Here is a 21,781-nt window from a genome sequence, read left to right on the forward strand (position 1 = left end):
AAATCTCACAATGATACAAGTTTCCAACTTCATTATTTTTAGTAGCAATTTTTAATTGTACCCAAGTTCAGTAAAGACAACTAATGCATTCGTATTGCTAATACAGGGTTGCTGGGAAGTGTGCAAAGAACTATAGGCAAAAGTGTGGTACTATTAAAACAAAAATCAATAGCATTTTAATACAAACAAACTCTTCCACTTCGCCAGGTTGGACAGAGCATTGGGTGACATGGTCTAGTGCAAGACGTCCCTGCCCATGGCATGGGGGTTGAAACTGAGTGATCTTAAGGTCTTTTCCAACCCTAACTATTCTATGATTCTATTCTATGATTCTAATAACCAATGATTTGTATATGTCTTTTGACCTCTTTCAGTTTCTTGTTCATACAATCTTCTGAAAGCTGATTTTATCTGACAGGTTGTGTCCTGGTAATTCAAATAAGACCCAATCATTTATATGACATGTTTCTTTCCATTAAATGAAAGACACAGAAAGAGTGTGAAGAGCTGGAAGAAAACACCTGAAGTACATTACATTAGTTCTTTCTGGAAATCCTTCTATAATCAATGCTTTCTCAGCTTTTCCATTATTAGCTGTTCTTTTCATGAGCCTTAAAGTTTACCATAACTGCAAAACAAGTGCTTAGATCACGGCAATTCTTTTTAGCACAGTAATGAAGAGTAAGAATTGCTTTGCTCCTCTTAACCATACCATTAAAACATTTTAATAGGGTTTTTAGATGAAATGGTCTATGAAAAGGCATAATTTAAAACTTTTAATATTCTGCACCCAATTCTACACTCGTTATTCTCAGACATTAGGAATAAAGAAAGGAAATGGCTGCTTAATTTGAAAAAAATCAGTAATGATGTTCTGTTGTAGGAATGGAAAAGGCTGTTTCTCTTAGGAATGGTGAGACTATCAGACCAAAGGCCCTAGTCGTTTGCAGTGACTTTGTAGGAAAGGGCCAGTAAAGAATAGCCCTTCCCTGCCCACCAGCTGCAAATCAGCAAGATAAGGACCATGTAGACCAGAAACTAAATCCAAGCAAACAGTGGTCAGTAGGCCTATGCACCATGTATTTGAGCACTTATCCTCATCCATATTTGTACATTTTCTATTCTTAGTTCTTCACAACACCCTGGGGCAATGAGTCCCACAAACCAATCATGTGACATATTCAAACACCTCTAACTTTGTGTACTGTAAGCCTGTTCCTTGGTTGCACATTGATAACACGTGGTAACATTTCAAAACCTTGAATTTTCTGTATTTTGAACTTGGCAATGCATTGTAAACTCCCTCTATTTGAATTGTAAGAAAGTGCTAATAGTAGTTGCCTCTTGTCTTTTCTATGCCACAGGTACTTTTGCAGAGCTCTCTTCTAGCTCTCTGACATCTTTTTTCTATATTGGAATTATTTGTTATTTAGCTTCACCTGCAAACTATGCTACACTCCTGATCATCTTTGTCACCCTCCTCTGGGCTCTCACCAGTTGCCTGCATGTAGTATTCAAGACTTGGATGCGTCATAGATTCATACAGGAAAACATTATATTTTTCACTGTTTCCTTTCCTATCAGATCCTATTTCCATTCTTAATTACTTTATTGATTGCTTTTGAGTACTGAGCTGACAATATCACAGGACTAACCACAATCACCCCAAGGTGTCTTTCTTAAGTGGTAATAGCTGCTTTAAGAGTCCATGTCCATGACACATGTAGTATGTACTCGGGGCTTTTTCCTCTGTGCACCATTAAATGTTACTTACCATTTCCATGTGCATTATCACTGCCAATCCTACCAGCTCATTTCAAAAATCTCTATACAAATGCTAAAGCAGAGTCTGGAATATGTTTTTTTTCTTTTAAAGTGTTAAGTAATAAGTAGTTTCCACTGACTGTATTAGAAATAGTCAAATCCTATTACTTGGGGATCTCTGACAGGTTTGTTTAAATCTGTGTGGCCTACTCAGGACACAGCAGACTACTTGGTGACTTGACAATAACTATATTTTTTACCTTAACATAAATTATTCTACCAAGTTAAGACTTATTATTTAAAATAAATTTGGGGTGGCAAAATGAAATCTTATGATAGGCAGAAAATTACTATGCATTTGTAAAGTTAAATTATTAGCTTAAGATATAAGTTATGTATTAAATACATTATATATATCAAATAGCTGCTTTGCAATTTAGTGATTTCATGCCTTATTGAAGGGAATGAATAATATGATTGCTAAGAAATACAGCTGTGACCTTTTTTTCTAAAAAGCTGTGGACTGGTGTTTTACCAGTAGACATTTTTAGATGATTAGAACTAAATACTGTACTATCATATTTCACCAAGGGTCCAATTTAAGGTTATACAGACAAGCTTATATTTTTCTTTTCTTAACTGAACATTTAATGTGTAACTCTAATAGTGTTCTTCTAAATTGTTAAGGGTTTTTTTTTTTAAATAATTCCTTAGATTGATTGAAGACTAACCCAAGAAATAAATCTTACTATAGGACACTCTATTGAATTCAATATAGTAATCAGCAGGGTCTCTAACTTAAGAGGCAAAGCATAAGAATTCTGCCTTCTGAGAGACAGGGGGTAACCAGTAGCAGCAGCAGCCTGTCATCCTCCAGACAGACAGGTGATGGAGATGACTTTCCATGACAGAGTGCCTGATGGGACCATGTACTCACCACACACACCCCGGAAACCCTGGGTTCCTCTCCATTTTTCCAGGCAAAGATGGCCCTAGCCTAATCCTGCCAGCATCTTAACAGCAACTTTTCCTACCTCTCTATGTCTGCTCCTTGCCTCAGTCTTCTTGCATAACTATTGATTATCCCAAACCTCGTGTCTCACTGTGTGAAGGAGTCTCTGGTTTAGCAATCCTGAAATTCCTTGCTGCTCTTCTCCAGACTACTTTTCTCTACTTATGTTCTTCCTTCTCCTGAACTCCACTTCCAAATCCAAGTTTACTTACCCAGTAAATACCACTCTTCCCTTTTTGTGATTTCCGTTCTCACACAACCACTGACAAGTTCTCCCTCACTTTAGCCAGCATTCAATCTCACCACAATTCCTTGCCAAACACACTCCCACTATTCCTCTGGTCTTTTCAATGTTAAAATCTGACAGAACTGAGCACTCAGAGCACAAAACAGAATCACTCCTGCCTATGTTTCTGTGTCAGAAAGAGATGTAAGAAATAAGTAGAGAGAAAATTATCTTTGGCCATATAATGCTGTGCTCAATCATGCCGGCTTTTTTAAGCAATTGAGTCACTATTACAGAAGTGAGAAGCTTTGATATACCTCAATGTGCAATATGGAATCTGAAGGAGATCTATTGCAAAAAATACTAAACACAAATGAACTGTGGATTTCCAAAGACTAATATTTTTTGGCATTAAGATGGATTTGCACAAATGCAGTGGAAATGGTATGTGGATTAAGTTCCATCTTCTCCCATATTTCAACACTGTGAAGCCATGTGTAGAATATTACAGTACTTAATATACAGTGTCACCACAATTTTTAAGATAGACTAGACTAGAACAGAACATGAACTAAGACACGTAATTCTCCCTCCATCCCTTAAATGACCAAGTAGCTATGGTTGGAACTAAATGAAATTTAATTTGATAATACTAGTAGTTAATTAAAATTACATTAAATACAATAGATATAATTTACACTGAATTTTAAATCAAAATATACATGCAAACTTTGCTATTCCTAGATAAACAAATCCAGCCCCAGGCAAAAAATGAGCATGAAAATATTAACAATTAATCTGCCCAAGTTATAACTAATTTAATAAGAATAAATTAAAGGAATTATCAGTCTCCCCATATTACTAGTTTATTCTCTTTAGAGCATAGCTGGCATGCTGAGTTTGGGTTAGGCACAGTGATAGGATTGAGAGCTCACAATTACCTGTCATATTCATATAACTGCATCTGTGCACTTCTACGTATCTTTTACTCATCACTTATAAAGCAATTTTGGATCAAAAAAATGGATCAAAAAAATCACCATTTGAAAGTTCTACCTACAGTACTTGAAGATCATCTGGGAAATGTGAGTTTCAATTCTGTTCCCACACAAGAACTACGCAGCTAACTCTTTTCAGGAAATACACACTTTTAAAACATGCAGAATATGGATTTTGTCAATAGATTAACTAAACAACTCATTATCCCAAAGGAACTGTTTTCAGGACTCATAACTAAAAACTGCAGTTCTTTTTACCTATTGTCATGCTTCATAAAACACATCAGAAAACTATTACTTACAGTTTTATAACACACAAACTGTAATGTTAGTTGTTATAGTTTAATACTGGAAAGTCAAATCTGTGTATCAATATAAACTTAAAGGTGTTTCCATAAAATATCCTCAACCAGCAAGTTTATATAAGTAAACAAGAAACAGTCAAGGAATGCTACTTTCAAAATGGGTTAAATATCCCCCGAGACTTCAATTCATGGCTCCTCTTTTTCTCCCCCCAGTCCCCAGCACCTCCTCCTCATCCAGAAAATGTTATTTTGCAAAGATACATGTAAAAAAAATCAAATATGCTTTTCACAGCAAAACCGGCAACTCAGCTTTTCCATCCATGAGTTTTTATCCAGCCAGAGTTAAAGTGAATTTTTTTATCAGCTGAAGCACAGAATTTTTATATTATCGTTTCCTGAAGTTAAATAGGAAGTAAAAACTCAAGATTATAGTTCTTTGTTTTTATGGATCTTTCTTGATGTTGTTCATTAAAGACGGAAGGAATGTACAGCTAAAAGCCACAGGATTTTTAGGCTATAATTTTGGCATTTCTGCAAATAAGAAGGCAGACATCTGCTAAAGAGTAAACTGCAATTCTCTCTCAGCTGTACTATAATGAATGTACCACAAAAAACCTAAAACAAAAAAACCACTTCTTTTCTTCCTACTGTCATAGAAAATTTGATTGGAATGCATCTGTATAGGTCATCTCATCCAATCCTGTGCTTGAAGCAGGATTACTGCAAGCACTAGAACAGATCAGCCATGATTTTATCTAGCCACAGCCTAAAAATCTCAAAGGGGGGATATTTCACAACCCTACTAAGAAATCTGCTATAGCACTGCTACACCCACCTACTGTCTATTGTTTTCTTCTGAAACTGAAGTCAGAACATCCAAAGCAAATGCTTCTGGCCATTGGTCCTTCTCTACTGAGAAGAGTTTAGGTTCATCACCTTTGCTACTGAGTACTTATAGGGTGCTCTTAAATTGCCCCTTAACCTCTTCTTCACAACATTAAACAAGCCCCAGTTTCCTCAATATCCCTCTAATCTCCAGGCGATTTAGGACCCTGAGAACCCTCCTGTTTTTCCACAACACTTTTGAAGTTAAAGACTCATCTTTTTCTACGGCCATGCTTCTATTATAGCCTATTATGCTGGTTACCTGCCTGGCAACGAGAGGGCCATGTTCAGCCTGGCATCGGTTGTAACCTCCAGGTCATCTTCAATGACGCAGCAGTTTCATGCTTGTTTCATGGACCATACAAGGGGGTAAGGCTGTGCACAGCACTGAGGTGCAGTCTTCTTCCTACTGAACTTTATGAGGCTTTTCAACACCAAGTCCTCAAGTATATCAAGATCCCTCTGGCATATAGCTCTGTCATTTGTCATGTTAACCACTCCTCCTTCATTTATCATCCTCTGCAAATTTGCTGAAGGTGCACTTTGTGTCATGATCTAGGTCATTGATGAAGATATTCACTGACGTGCAAGGTATCCTGAGCTACTCTGCTCATCACTGACCACCTGACAGATATCAAGCAATCATTACCTTTTCAGCCTACTGGTTCAGTCAGTTCCCAACCCAGTCCCTTCTTACAGTCTAGTCTTTCTCAGCTTTCACATGGGAGTGCTGTGGGAGACTATCAAAAGCCCCACCAAAGTCAGCCCTTGCATGCAAACGAGCATAGCCATGCTGGGAGAAAGCTGATAAGCAAGGTGACAGCATATAATCCAAAAGATATTCAAAGGGTATCCAGAATGTTTCCAACGTTTACAAAGCATATTTTCTTTCCAGCTATTGATTAGTTCAATGTGTTTATCCAACACTTCCTCATGTTTGTATGAGATGCTGTTGGAGGAGTTTTAAAGGGTGCTCCCTGTGTTGCAGCATCTCCTGCCCACAGAAGAGGTGTGAGAAATACCTTTGCAGCCACTCCCCAGGGGAACTAGTGGAAAAAAAGGAATCACCATGTGTCCCACAGCATATCCAGACACACATCAGGGGGAGCTATGGCATAGGTCAGGTATGACTTCGGAGTCAGCTATGTTTTCAGCCAGCAAAGAGGCATTCCTGATCAAGGCAGGACCTGTGCTGTGGCCCGAGTTGGTAAAGGGCAGCTGCTGTTAGCCCCTCATCCACACAGCTTTTATAAGGAAAGACAACCAAGCTAGACAAGCATGCAATTTTCTTTTGGTAAATCTATGCTGAATATTTCAATTACCTCTGGTCCCTTAAAAGATGATGTTGTGTACTTCACCTTTTCTTGTATAGTCTGGCTTATCCTACCTTCATTTTTCGAAAGTAGTACACCCAAAGAATCACTTTTCGTTTTCCCTTATAACCCTTGTCTTAGCTCAAATCAAACAGCTTTTCAATTTTGCCATTAAGCAGTCAAGCAATGCTTGTCTATATCTTGCATTTTAGGCCACCAGAAAGCTCTCTGCTCAGCCAAGAAGGCCTTCTGCTGAATCCCCCTCCTTCCTGCTAAACAGGATGGTTCATTCATGAGTTCTCAACAAGTTTTATTTAGAACTCATCCGTTTTTCATGGACCCTATGTCTCTGTGGCAGCATCCCAAGAGATTCTGCTTAGCACTTCTTCAAAAAGGCTGAAGTCTGCTCTTCTGAAGTCTACAGTCATAACTTGCTGACTACTTACACTTCTGTTGAATCATGAACTGAAACAGCTCATGGTCACTCTGATCCAGCTGTTATTTATCACCACCTCTGCCACTAGTTTTTCCCTTTATGCAAGCCGCAAGTCAAGCAGAGAATTATTCCTGTTTCTCCCCTATGGCAGCATTAGGAAATTGTCAGCAACAGTCAAGGAATCTCCTGCATGGTCTGCAAAATACTTTAATTTTACTGGAAATTAAAACAAATAAGGACTTACTTGCAGAATGATGATGACTGTATTGATAGAGTTGGCTTTTATCCACTTTTGATCCCACATTCTACTAACCTGACATTGTTATTTCATTTAGATTTTAAAAGGTGACGATTTCTATAAAAAATAAAGGAAGGCAAAGCTTCCATCCACAGAGAAATTAAAGTGCATCCAACAAAACAAAAAGTAAATTATTCCCATCACTGGCAGCATTTTGGATCAATAATATACACAATTTCAAAAAGCTCAGTAATTAGAAAACAGCATCCAGCTTCATTAAAACTTGCAGCTTAAGATAATTTGGATTTTTTCTATCTCTTGTGCTTGAATTATTTTCCTCCAGTTGTTTTATTAAGAGTTCATCTGATTTTTTTCAGATGCAGATTCAATATCAGATCAAAAAATCTAAGTTTTTATCAACAGAAACACTTATTTTTGTTACCAAAATATGAGTCTTTAGTTAAAAAACCTCCTTAAAACTGGAGCAAAAACCCCAAGAAAAACAAAAAAGAAAAGCAAGAGAAAGTGGAAAAATTGAGATGAATATTCAGCCATTTAAGATTTACCAATAGATTCATTATAGCAAGTAAGTTAAAAGAAAGTTTGTCATCAGCCTCACTCAAATCACATGTGCAAAGAATTATGAAATTTCAAAAGCTCTTATAGAGGAGAAATTCCTGTTCCAAATATAGATGGCACAAATGAAAACCTACTGAGAGTGTTGCCATATTATGACTGCACAGGTAAAATTTCCCTATGTGATCACCATGTAAATTAGGCCTGAAAACCCCTGTAGCATGAACAAGGTCGTTTTAATGGACAGCATTGCAGTAGTTGGCAAACATCTTAATTATAACAAAATATGTGAGGAAACCTATAAGTTTCACTAAAATTATCAATATAGAATCATAGAATCATAGAATAGTTAGGGTTAGGAAAGGACCCCCCTGCCATGGGCAGGGACACCCCATACTAAACCATGCCACCCAAGGGCTCATTCAACCTGGCCTTGAACACCGCCAAGGATGGAGCACTCACAACCTCCCTGGGCAACCCATTCCAGTGCCTCACCACCCTCTCAGTAAAGAATTTCTTCCTTATATCCAATCTAAACTTCCCCTGTTTAAGTTTGATAATTACATCCCAAAAGATTTTAAGTCTTTCTAAACTGGTCAGCAACAAAGGTGTTCCAAATATCTTCTTATTTTAATGGCAGTCATCTGCAAATCCAATGGCACCGCACAGAAAGAGTGCATTCACTATTCTCAGTGTACAGCTGTGAAAATCACTGTGAGAGTTAACTGTGGCACTTTCCATAGTCCCACTTGAATCAATAGGCAATAATAAACTATATGGACGTTTAAAGCAAACAAAAAGGCTCAGCGTCATTCAAGAGATAAATGGCTCTGCTTTGGAGATGTTATCATTGTAGTCAGAGGCGAAACCTGGTCTCTGGCTCTTGTTTGGGTGTCTCAGGTAGTGCTGCATGATATATATCAAGTGAGGAAATGCAATGGCAAGAAATGCCATTTTCCTTATGGCTACGTACATTTTACCATTGTGCTTATGTATCCTGGGTAACAGTGTAGCATATAAACTCTTATCACTAATACAATTAGAGTACATAATAGCCTCTTTTTCAACAGCTCAAAGTAAATACTTCTTTAGAATGACAAGATTTTCATCTGATTTGCTCTGATTCATTCAAGAGTATTGTGCATGGATGCATTCTGTTGCTACTGCTTGACACCTTTATTTATAGAATCATAGAATAGTTAGGGTTGGAAAGGACCTTAAGATCATCCAGTTCCAACCCCCCTGCCATGGGCAGGGACACCCCACACTAAACCATGTCACCCAAGGCTCTGTCCAACCTGGCCTTGAACACCGCCAGGGATGGAGCATTCACAGCCTCCCTGGGCAACCCATTTCTGCTAGTGCCACATGCCTTGCACAGAAAGTCATGTTTGTAGGGTCAGACTCTCCTGTCAATAGTGCCAGTGCCAGAGAAGACTTTGGATATCAGCCCAGATAGGAACAAGACCACAGGAGTATTTCACAGCTTCTCTGGGCATTCATTTTTTTTCCCCCAAATAATACAAAATGGACATTGGTGTGAATACCTTAGTAGAGAACCAGACTGTGCCAGTGTTTGATTTTACTGTCAGAAACTAAACCAGCAGAATTAACTTGTTTAAAAACTAACTAAATATATCAGCATAGGTTCTTCAAGCAAACGTGCTTTCTACCAAACTAATGGGCGCAGACTGTTATTGCCTTCTCTTATACGACTTATTTGGGTTTCTTTCTGGTAGAAATAATTAGATAAAATCAGCTGCATGGAACACAGAGAAACACAGAACTGTCTAAAGATAGCTCTTCATTACCTTACAGGCCTTCTGACAATTTAAATGGTCTTTTACTGCACAGTGCAGGTTTTCTCCCTTTTTAGGAAGACTTCACTTTCTGTGAAGTCTTTCTTGATCTCTTTAGCTATTATCTACTTGTAAAGTTGATTTTTTTTGGCCACTTTTAAGCTTCTTTTTTGGTTTTGGTTTTGTTTTTTTTTTTTTAATCCTTCTCAGTAAAAATGTTGTTGGCATCTCATTATAGAAGGAGAGAATTCAGCTCATTAACAAAGCCTTCAACATTGTAACCCAGACGCTACATTGGTGCTCTTCCCATACACAGGTATTTAGAAATCATAAGGTCAGTACTAACCCAGGTAAAGCCTTGGTGCACAATTTGATGAAATCAATGGTTTAACTATTAATTAAAAAATATAACTTCTTGGAACCTTTTTGAAAAAACTCATCCTAACTGAATGTCTCAAGAAAAGTTCAAGAAAAGCAATGTCAAGCTTTGCATCCTCGGCCAAAACAGAGATTTTTACAGCCAACACAGGGAAGCAAGGTGTGGTTACCATACATTTATGTCCTGATCAAACACTGTATCCCAATTTAGTTACTCTGAATCTGTCTGATCCAGCAAGTTCAGCAGCTTGAGATTGTAATCATATACAACAAAAATAATTAAATGCAAATTAGCCAGTTATGAAGCTGATGAATACATAAGTGGAGATTCTTTGGCTTGATACACATAGTAGGTCAGGTCAGATGATAAGAGTGGCTCCCTCCTAGCTTTAAATACAATGACTTTATACTGCAGCACAGGAAAAGAATTAATTTCTCATTTTCTGTGGCATTATAACGGGGGCTCATTTTACAGACTTTAACAGCTGCTGTCTCCTAAGTGAATGGTAGTGCTCTTCAAACAAAGAGATAAACACACACTGTCTCATCAGTGACATTCAGCATTGATCTAACAAAAGGCAGGAAAGAACCTACACATCATTTTCCTATTTCCTCTTTTACCTGGAAACCAACTACACAGATACAATTCTGCTACCAGACTTCCATATTGTAGTACAATTCTTTTGAGATTAAAAAAGGATAAGAAGCAATTTCCAGGGTCGTTTTGCTGATGATCACATCAAAGAACTCCTTTTATATGAAGGTATCAAATGCCACTGCATAAACAGTTTCCTTTTAACCTCTCTGCTCTCACAGAAAAGTGTTTCATATTATGATTGCTGTAATGGTTAAGAGACTTTTTCCAGTTTCCCTCCAATATTGAGTCGCAGCCAGTTTATACACTATTTTTCTTTTCCCATAGTGTTTTCTCTCCATAACATTTATCTTCCAATGCGTGTACACAGAGCAATCACAGGCTATTTCAGCCTCAGTTTTGCTAACCTAAACAACCTGGACCTTTCCCAGTGTACTGTCATAGACCGGTGCAACGCACATACAGTCCCTCCACCCATACATGCAGTGAGCCAGATGAGCCAGATGAGTCACTGATCCCGAGATCTAGCTGTGTTAAGAAGTAGATTTTCTTTCTCAGTGCCACATTGCTCCAGTGCAGCCATCCTGTTTAGGAATTAGTGCAGGATTGCACTCAGACAACATAGACCTCCCGTCAGCATTCATTCGTGTGATCTTTCTCGCAGTTGTCTTCATACCTGTAACAGCTTCAATTCATCTTCCCTTGAACATGAGTGGAAATAACTCTAAGCAATATTCTATTTGAGGTGCACTGAATGCTTTATCTATGTCCCTTGCAATTATCATGAAACGTAACAAATAAAGAGAAGCATCTGACCTGGTGTAGTCATCCTCCACAAGCATGTGCTTTGGAATGGGTGAGTATCTTCCTGGTGAGATAGGGGCCAGGGATGCCTTGTACTCTAAAGTGCCATTGTTTCCAGAAGAGAGTATATGATTTTCCATTGGTGGAGAGTAAGCTGATGGCAAGAATAAGCATTTCTAGTTAGTCACTTGCATGTTTGATTAAACGTCACAAGAGCACCCAGAGAACCAAGAACATGCTCATTGCTATAAATAACATTGAAACAGACAATCTTTGCCTGAGAGAGCTTCAAATGTAACAAGAAAGAATGAACAGCTGGATTTTCCCTGAAAGGTTAATATACTAATACTACTAATAATTATGATTATTATGACTTGTTTGCAGCAATTGACTCTTTAGAGGTCTGAATGAGAAAAAGCAGTTTGGGAAACAGGAAACATTTTCTTCAATCAGAACTGACTTGAATAAGGAAATGTAAATAGGAGAAAATTACATTAAAAGCACGCTTCTCTTTTTGGCTCCAATATACAGTAATGGGAGTAATATAGTAAGGGCTTAATGTGAGGTAAGAGCAGGAATTTTATGTATGGCAAGAATTATGTCTGGTGAAGATTTAAAGCTGTGATATACTAAAGGTGCCAAAATTCTTAATATAATTGAAATCTCATAGCTGGTATTTAGATGATTGTAAATCTGTATATTTAAAATAGAAAGTGGATACAAATCTCTTCCACACTAATGATTAATAATGAAAATTACAGGACTGTCCTGTCTGAATCTATACTGGGGCTGTGGGTTTGCTTGCTTGCTTGTTTTTTGTTATTCTGAAGTTACTGAGGATATTTATGACAGGAGAGATGTAATAACAGTCATATTCCATCTCTAGTTAATCTAGAAAAGGAAATGATAAATGGGAAAAGCAATGATATGTGCCTCTGCAATGAGCTATGATTGATCTCATGAGAAGAAGACAGTTAAACTTCTAGTATTAGTTTCAGTCTTTCGGATACTGATACAGAATGTTTCAAAGCAAAATATCTCTACAGGGAAAGGCTGTTACTGGTTCTGAAATACTCTGAATGTGTAGGTATAATGAAAGGTTCCCTGAGGATAAATGAATCTGTAGTACCAACAGCCTGGGGTGGGCCACTGCAAATATCCTTTACATCCATCTTCTCATATGCTGCTGATCTATAGTCTGACCTAATAAAACACACTGGTTTAGAACTCCCAAATTATTAATTTGAAAGTATTATAAAGCAGGAGATTGCATAGGAACATTTAGCATTTTTACTTCTCAGGCTTTGCTAAGATTGAGACCAGGCTGCTACTGAACAACATGATTGCGACCCACAACTTGCTAACTAAATAGGTATCCTCAGCACAGTTGAGTATATCACCTGATGTGCAAGTTACAAAACCTTCCCTTCTATTCTTATGGAGCAGTCTGAATAAGGAGCATTATGGATATTTAGGTTTTCCATTAGCTTTGTCAGACCACAGTAGCAACACTATGCAAAAGTGCATAAATCTGTGTCATTTACTGGGAAAACCTGCCTTTCCCAGGCCTTGGTTGGCCTTAAATGCCCCTAGGAGTAGTGGCAGATCAAGACAGGTATGGATCAGTTGCCGAAGGCTTTGTCAAGAATTAAACTGCCATCCAGTTGTTAGATAGTGCAGCTGGTCCCTGTTGGTAGTTGAACCCAAAGTAGACATTTTTTAATGAACACATAAATGAAGGAAGGTAGTTCCTTCTGCTTAGACTAACAGGCACCAGTGATACAGAGAGCTGCAACTGAAATGTTAAGATTGCTGTGAATGAACAGGGTATGGGAATGCCTATGTATGGACACCAGGACTGGCAGGAGGGTTATAAGAATGGCAAGTATTAATAGCACTTAGATTCATCAGTAGGTCACCAATACTCAACATAACTACATATATAACTTGTGAAGACAGCCTACACCCAAACTAAAATAAAGAGTCAAGCTGTTAAGAGATGGTGGCAGGAGATAAAGACTAGATTGGAGCCTAGGACACTCGGATAAGGAGACAAAAGAGAACTGAGTAAATCCTGAAGACATGCGTAGGTTGAACAGATAGGAGACACTGAAGATCCTAATTGCTGTCATATCCTCATGGGTACAAAAAACACATCAGCAAGGAGGTTGTCAACATAAAAAGAAGGATTTTTACATTCCAACTAAATATTTTCTTCATGTATGATGTATAATCACCTTGGGCTTTTCACTGTATTTGTACAAGGTGGTTTGCTGCTGGTTCTAGTTTTTCAGTGGACAGAGGATTCCAGTCTACAAATCTAACCACATTAAAAATATATATTTGCATTTACATATTACTGTAATTGTCACAAGAGTTACAGTTCAGTCTGATTACCTGGACAATGGTAATTTGGAATCAGCACAGCAGCACATCAGCTACATTGTTACTTTTGATGCAAAAATATTGTAGCAGAGTTACATTATTTGTAATATTTAATGAGTGTAGCATAATTAAGTAGCAGTAAACACTTTATTTTGGTAGCCTTCCAAGCTGTTTCGTGAACTTCAATGGGGTATTTTGGACAAGCTATGAAAAAACCCCACAATCATATGACAAATCATCTCCTACAAAATGAGTTGCAGAAGTCACTTACAGTGAGTAATATCTGGTGGGCCATATGGATCAGTCATGTAAATGGTAGTGGGCTTTCCAACTTTCAGATACACTACATCTGATGTGTTCTTCAGTATCGCTACTGCCTCTTCATGGGTAACTTCTTCTAAACTGTAATTATTCACCTTAAAGGAGAAATCACATAGGTGAGTTTGAATGCAGAAACAGACACAAAAAATGACACAGCCTTGCAGTTATCACAATGTTGGGGAAAAAGCTGTAGACAAAGAGCACTGAAGATTACAGAATCAGTATTCAGCAAGTGAGAAAATACAGTTTTCTTAGTACATGCATATTCAAAGAGTGACACAGCAGCATTGATAATATCATAGAATCATAATGGGTTGAGGTGGCACTTAGTCATGTGAGTAGAAAAGTCCTTTGTGAAATTCTGTTACCGATATCATCATTAACATAAAACTACATTTAATAATAATTTAATAACACCAGATCATTTACAGAAACAATCTTATTTGACATATCAAGATGAAACGTCCAAATTGACCTCTTGGCATGAACGGCGGGACCTCAGAAATACTTAACACCCCTTCCATCCTTCCATCCTTGATGGGCAACTAAGGCAACTAAGGGCAACTAAGATGATCGCAGGGCAACTAAGATGATGAAGGGAGTGGAGCATCTCCCTTATGAGGAAAGGCTGAGGGAGCTGGGTCTCTATAGTTTGGAGAAGAGGAGACTGCGGGGGGACCTTATTAGTGTATATAAATATATAAAGGGGGAGTGTCACGAGGATGGAGCCAGGCTCTTCTCAGTGGCAAACAATGATAGGACAAGGGGTAATGTGTACAAACTGGAACACAAGAGGTTCCACTTAAACTTGAGAAGAAACTTCTTCTCAGTGAGGGTGACAGAACACTGGAACAGGCTGCCCAGGGGGGTTGTGGAGTCTCCTTCTCTGGAGACATTCAAAACCCGCCTGGACACATTCCTGTGTAACCTTATCTAGGTGTTCCTGCTCTGGCAGGGGGATTGGACTAGATGATCTTTTAAGGTCCCTTCCAATCTCTAACATACTGTGATATGACATTTACCATTACAATAATAAGAGGTACAAAGTGATATACGGAATAAAGGACTGCCATGAGGTGCAGGAAATGAAAAGGGTAATTCTGGATGGGGAAAAGGTGTTTTCGATGTGAAAGTTTGTCAGTTTTCTGGAAGTACGGAAAAAGTAAGAGAATGTATTACTAGTTCTATGCTTTAGCAGAAAACAAAAGTACTTAACATAAGCAAGTATAATAATAGGGGACTACAAATTAATCGGGGAAGGGAATGGTGACAATAGACTTTCCCTATTTAAGCTTTACTCCTATAGAAAGACAATAAAAAGAAAATTGTCAGAAGTGGTTTATTGTAGAGACATGTAACATTTAGTCACATATAAATCCACTGTATCCACAGAAGTCAACAATAGGTTGTCTTCCTATACACAGAATAGTGAATGGTCCCTGCCCCAGGAAACATACATCCTGAATGTAGAAATTATAGGACAGAGGAAAGAAGTAAATAAGGGTGTTAGATACAGGTTTCAGACACCTGAAGTCAACAGAAATCACAGAATCATACAATATTTCAAATTGGAAGGAACCCATAAGAATCATCCAGTCTAACTCCCTGCTCCTTGCAGGACTACCTAAAACTAAACCATATGACTAAGAACATCGCCCAGACAGTCCTTGAACTCAGGCTTGGTGCCTTGACCACTTCCCTGGGGAGCCTGTTCCAGTGACCTATATTTCACGCTGAATGTTATATATGGAATGCTTCATTGTGATTTAAAGTGCCATCCTCCAACTCCTACAGTTACTGCAAAGGTTCCTTGCAAAGATTATGCAAGATGGAAGAAAAAAATAGCTCCTCAAGTATAGTATAACATAGTACAGCTCTAAATTGCAGAATTTAGGGCATTTAGTATTAGTAAATTATCAGACTGGCTGTGACAATGAGCTACCGAAAAGGGTTTGGTAACTGGAAAGAAATCCAGCTGTTATGAATCACTGGAGGATTCTTCATACCTAGACAACTTCATCAGCACCAAGAAAGAATGACTGCTACTGGACAGGGCTGCTAAATGTAGGGATTCTGTTTAAACTTTGTTCCTTGTATAATTGTCAGGCTTGGTTTTAAGGTTAAATGAAAGAGGCAATATCATGTATGCTATGATAATTTGACATGAACAGCAATGATACAATCTAACACTCAGAAGACAGTGTTGACACTGTACTCTGTGTTTTGACAGGTATTCTATTTAAATCAATATCTGATACTTATCCTCTATAAATTTCTCTGGTTTTCTTTGTTATGAACAGAAGTAATATACATATGCACTTGTAATGAGTGCCTTCTAAATTACTGGGCTAATAGCAAGAAGTGACTGAAATTAAGCCTTTCTTATTTATGTATTTCAAAACTGCCAAATACTGAAGATTCACACTTTACCTTTTCCCCTTCCCACACTGTCTGTACATTGACTCTACCATGTAGTGTCTCATACTAGTTGCAAGCTTTTTGAAGTAAAGATCTCACATAATAACCTCCCACTATACTCCTGCTGTAAATAATTGTTCTTAGAGAGAAAAAAAAACAACCCACATAATGAAATATCAGAGCACTGTCTGGATTTTGACTTTTCATCTTTTTAGGAGGGTATAAAACCAATTAAGACACAGACAGACTCATTGCAACCTTCTTTTTATCCCTGGAAATCTAGCTGATAAAAATCACGGTTAGGACTCTTGTACTTCTATCACAACACACTTGGATATCACAGTTGTGCAGCTGGAGTATAAACTTGTATTTGCTTTGACAGCTCCTATTTCTTATCTCTCTGGCAAGAACTTTACATAACACGAATTATAACAACACTCTGTAGAAGTTGTACAAATCTTGAAGTTAAGATTTAAAGACCAAATGATTCTAAACTAAAAATTACTGTCTAAGCAGTTATGCATTGTTCATACACATTAAGATCCTGGACATCATTGCGAAGTTTATGCACAACAATTATTTTTCCTCTGTCCTAGAACATATAAGCTTAAGAATGCAAAATATTGTGGAAATCTGATATATGTAGAGCTGGAACTTGGTAGAACCTGAAAGAAAGTAATGCATGAGTGAAATCAAGACACAAAGGAAAACTTCAGAGAAAAGACGCTGGAAGAAAATCTGGAGAGAAGGAAAGATCCTTCAAAGTAAACAGAGCTCTGTATAAAAAGCATCCCAGAAACATATACCAAAATTGCTGGTCAAACTCCTCCCATATATATAGAAAATTAGAGGTTTCTCATCTCTACAGAGCACTCCTAGAAAGGAAGTTTGCTATTAATTAATTCTGTCCTGGACTGCTCAGTTTTCAGTAAACAAAGAAATGAAGACAGACTCATTGTACATCAAGAACAAATAAACAAACACGTTGATGCATTCATTAAGACAAAGATTCTCAGCGGTTCCATAAGATCTCTTTTAAATGAGAGCTTTTGGGAAGGAGATAAAACCACTTTTTTTATCATTCCCAACACCAATTTAGAATTTCAGTATACAAAATATACTATGCGTTTCCTAGTTTCCTTCAGAATGCAGCCCTTGCTTTGGACCTAAAATTCCTATTAATACTAATATATGCATGTATCAATAAATTTTGGATCATAAAACAATGATTACAAATAAAGACATCTGTTATATATAAAAATGAAAACCCAAATACACTGAATATGTATATATAAGTAAAAATGAAAACCCAAATACACTGAATTATACTGTTCAGCTCCCTACTGCAGTACGTAATTTTCTTCATAAAAAAAAAAAATCTCTGTATATCATCCTTCAAAACATTATGACAGAGATGATGATTATTAGGAAACATGATGTTGTAGTTGTTTTTCATGGTAAGATTTATAGAGAGAGCAGAATCTCTCAGAATCTCCAAGTCAGACTATTCCTTGAGCTTTTTCTTGTTTCCTCACAAGATGTCTGTTTTAACAGAATTTCAAGTACTAAATCTGGCTTTTTCAGTGGTTGTGGCATAGTCAATGCCTCAACCAAAGCTCCATTTCCTGCTGTCAAGACAACATAGATCTTAGGAGTAAAGGAGATAAAGAGTGGGAGATGAGTACAAAATAAGAAATCAAAGCGTATATGGCATACAACCCTCTGAGATGCTGAAACACTCATGCAGAAGGGCTCATGTCAGAGCTGAGTGGGTAGAATGGGTAATACAGGCCAACTTGCTGGCTCTAAGAACCAACTTCAGTAGCAATGAATTCAGGGAGAAAAAAAGCCTCAGGAAAACGCTAAAAAAGAAATTTACTTGAGTGCTCAGTTTAGTTACAAAGTGAGAAGCTAGAGCCACAAAACGCTGACACGGGAGCCAAAGGAGTCAGAAGGAAAAGCATGGAGCAAACGCAGCTTCTCTAATGGGAAAAGTTCCATACAGAAACTTTACATAAAATTCAGAAATTCAGACAGCACCTGAAGTAAAAAAGAAATTAGGAAATCTGTTCCTTTAAACAGAAAGTTTATGTTATACAAAGACATACTGATATTACAGGAAAAGAATAAGAGGAAGAAATAATATAGCAACAGAGAAGGAAATTAAAGATATAAGTCTAATCAAAGAAGCTATTTGAGTGATGGGAGAAATCAGTAAGAAATGTTGCCAAAGAGCTATAGAAAGACTGTGATAGTTTGGGGTTTTTTTCCTAAATAGCATAATCAAGGCAATGAAGCATAAACCTAAGCAAGAATTATCGTATTTGGAAGTTTTCCTAGATTCATATTGGAAAACAAAGGCACTAAGAAGTAGCTTAGAATTCCCAAATTGACTATACAAGTGCTCTAAAGAATAACTTAATTCACAACTGCATAAGCTAATAACAGATTAAGAGCTCTGGAGGTTAAGTTTGTCTTATTTAATTTTCCTTTTTGTTTTTTAAAGGAATTCATTATTTTCCTCTACTGATTTAAGGCAAGAGACATTTGACTCACACAGTGAACGAGACAAAGAGGTGATCTTTACCTTGCCAGTGGTAATGTTTGCTTTGTGTAATATAACCTACTTTTCATTCAGGAAGTGGATTTTTCTATGTGAAGCCTAAGTGAATATTTGCCAGTGAACACCTGTTAATGCCAGTTGTAACTCTTGAATGTTGATGGCCTTTTTAAGAGCTCACCACAATTTAAAAGGCTGTGGAAGGTGTTTCAGTGCTGAAGACCAATCATTTGTCCTAAGGATGTAAATCTGGTTGGATTAACTATTTCCTTACAATCCCTTAGACAATCCCTGAGTTAGTTGTACAAGTGCTGCACTGTGACTATCCCTCTGAAATTAGCTTGCTTAGATTATTAACAGTTATAGACTAAGTGTCCTAAACCAGATCTTTGCGGAGAAATGCAAGAGATTCTGCTTCACAAACATGAGACTGAGCAGTAGGCTTCATGCTTCAAGCAGTGTCGTGCATAGACAGTGTAAGCGGCACTCTATCTATTCTGAACCATCATTTTCAATCCCAGTTGATGATGATTTTGGTTTAAAAAAAAAGGGGTTTTCAAGGCTAATGAAGTAGCATCAGGATATGTCGTGGTTTAAACCCAGCTGTTAACTCAGCACTAAACAGCCGCTCACTCCTTCACCCCATTCACCATCCAGGTGGGATGGGGAGAAGAATTGAAAGAATGTAAAACCCATGGGTTGAGATAAGAACAGTTTAGCTAAGTTATTAAACTAAAGTACGATATACTACTACTACTACTAATGATAAGGGAAATAACAAGGAGAGAGAATATAAAACTAAGGTGGGAAAGGAAAAAAAGACAATAAACACAAATGATGCATGACACAATTGCTCACCACCCACCAACCGATACCCAGCCTGACCTGAGCAGTGATGCGGGCCTTCAGTGTGACTCCCCTCCCAGTTTATATACTGGGTATGAAGTGCTGTGGTATGGAATATATCTTTGGCTAGTTTGGGTCAGGTGTCCTGTCTCTGCTTCCTCTTGGCTTCTTGTGCCCCTCCTCAATGCCAGGAGAAACTGAAGTCCTTGATCAGAGTAAGTGCTACTGAGCAACAACTAAAACCATCAGTGTATTGTCAGCATTGTTCTCAGACTAAAGTCAAAACACAGCACTGCATCAGATACTAGGAAGAAAATTAACTCTATCCCAGCTGACACCAGGAGAACACCACAACAGCAGAGGAACTAGATGGAAGTATCATCAGAAGGAACAAATTGGGAAGCTTATTGCTAGGCTGCTGTCCGAAAACTTAGCAAATCTAGGTTTGAAGGCTAGGTAAAGTATTGCAAGGCCAGAGCCAGTGACAGTTTACATCTGGCTAAGAACCCAGCAGTGCTCTCACATCCATCAGGAGGGATGCAGCTGCCAAACCCCTGAGTTGGTTCAGCACTAGTTCACTTTCCACCTCAGTGTATAATTTTTCTAGTGTTTCACTTATCATAGTCAGCCAGTACAACCTGTGGATCAGGTACTACCTGCTCACCCTGTTTTCTTCCTTTAAGCCTACCTGGATAATGCATGTACTCTGTCAACTGGCACAGCAGTACAACCCTGTATCTGTGGCTGCACCTACCTGAGTGAAGAAAGTGTGCACTAGGTGTGGTCCCCAGCAACAGAGGAACTGGATGATATGACACTCATACTGTGCAGCTTTTAAGGGAGTTACTGTGCATTACAGGATGACAGGAATGCCTGTTTGCAGCTGCAACGAAATATGCTCCTGGATCACATTATCTGTTTCAGTTTCATTAAAAAAAATCCAAATTGTTTTCTAAAAGGCCACCCCAGAAGACAGCCAAAATCACTTCTAAAAACCACTTCTGATCAGGACAGAATGCTAATCTAGATGCATCTTAAATTATATGTTCTGATTACATTAAAACAAACATGATCCTGCATCCACCTACAATCTGAAAGAAACAGATATCAGTAGTGGATCCTGCAAAGAACATACTCACAACCGTGTAATTACAACCCTTTGCAGACCTATGAAACCACCAAACAATAATGCATTTTCAGCACAGAATTGGCTGAAAAGCAAGCCTAAATTTCTGAAAAAAGAAAGTGACTTCTTTTTCTTCTTTCAGTTTTCAGCAAAAAAAAAAACCCAGAATCAAATTAAATCTCTTGGTGTGTGGGTAGCATCATTTTTCCTGTAAGCATAAATAGCTCCACAAAAGCCTGGTCTTTGTAACTACACCGGCCAAGACGCAACAGGATATGGCCTAATCATGCAAAGGTATTTGGCACAGAAGACATTTTTGAAAAGCTAATACTTATAAGAGATGAATATTAGCTTAAATTTTCTTTTAAAGCCTAATGTTTTTAGAGTTTTCCCTGATAAATAACTTGCTTCAAGCTATTGGTGGTGTTTTGTTCTAGTAAAAACAATGAGTTTTATACTGGTTTCTCATTTATCCATTCTATAGAAAAGTCTTCCAAAGTGAAATGATTGTATCAGATAAATGAAAGTAATTATTATCTGAGACATAATAACTTAAACCATTTTTCAGTTCTTCTTGATCATCATTGCCAATGACCTGGAAGAGATGAAGAGTGCACTCTCATCATATTTGCAGATGACACTTCAGTGTGAGGGTATAAGTCCACATACTTGAGGGCAGGACTGCCATCCTGCATAGGCAGGAGAAAGCGGCTTACAAGAACTTGAGGATGTTCAACAGGGACAAAAACAATTAAGTCCTGCCCCTGGCACAGACTAACCCTCTTCAATAGCACAG

General features: G+C 37.8%; 1 protein-coding gene across 6 annotated transcripts in view; it reads right to left on the reverse strand.

The window, feature by feature from the left end:
• DLG2 (discs large MAGUK scaffold protein 2) overlaps positions 1-21,781 on the reverse strand; it is a gene marked incomplete at both ends in the record, with an annotated part of 868,631 nt that overhangs the window by 257,128 nt on the left and 589,722 nt on the right. For all 6 annotated transcript variants that reach the window (XM_080612545.1, XM_080612549.1, XM_080612548.1 and 3 more), the window contains 2 exons: positions 11,342-11,483; positions 13,986-14,130. In XM_080612545.1, the coding sequence (XP_080468671.1) occupies positions 11,342-11,483; positions 13,986-14,130 (287 nt within the window). The remainder of the gene's footprint in view (positions 1-11,341; positions 11,484-13,985; positions 14,131-21,781) is intronic.

The sequence above is a fragment of the Psittacula echo genome, assembly GCF_963264785.1.
Source record: "Psittacula echo genome assembly, chromosome: 3".
In the NCBI taxonomy this organism is placed as follows: Eukaryota; Metazoa; Chordata; class Aves; order Psittaciformes; family Psittacidae; genus Psittacula; species Psittacula echo.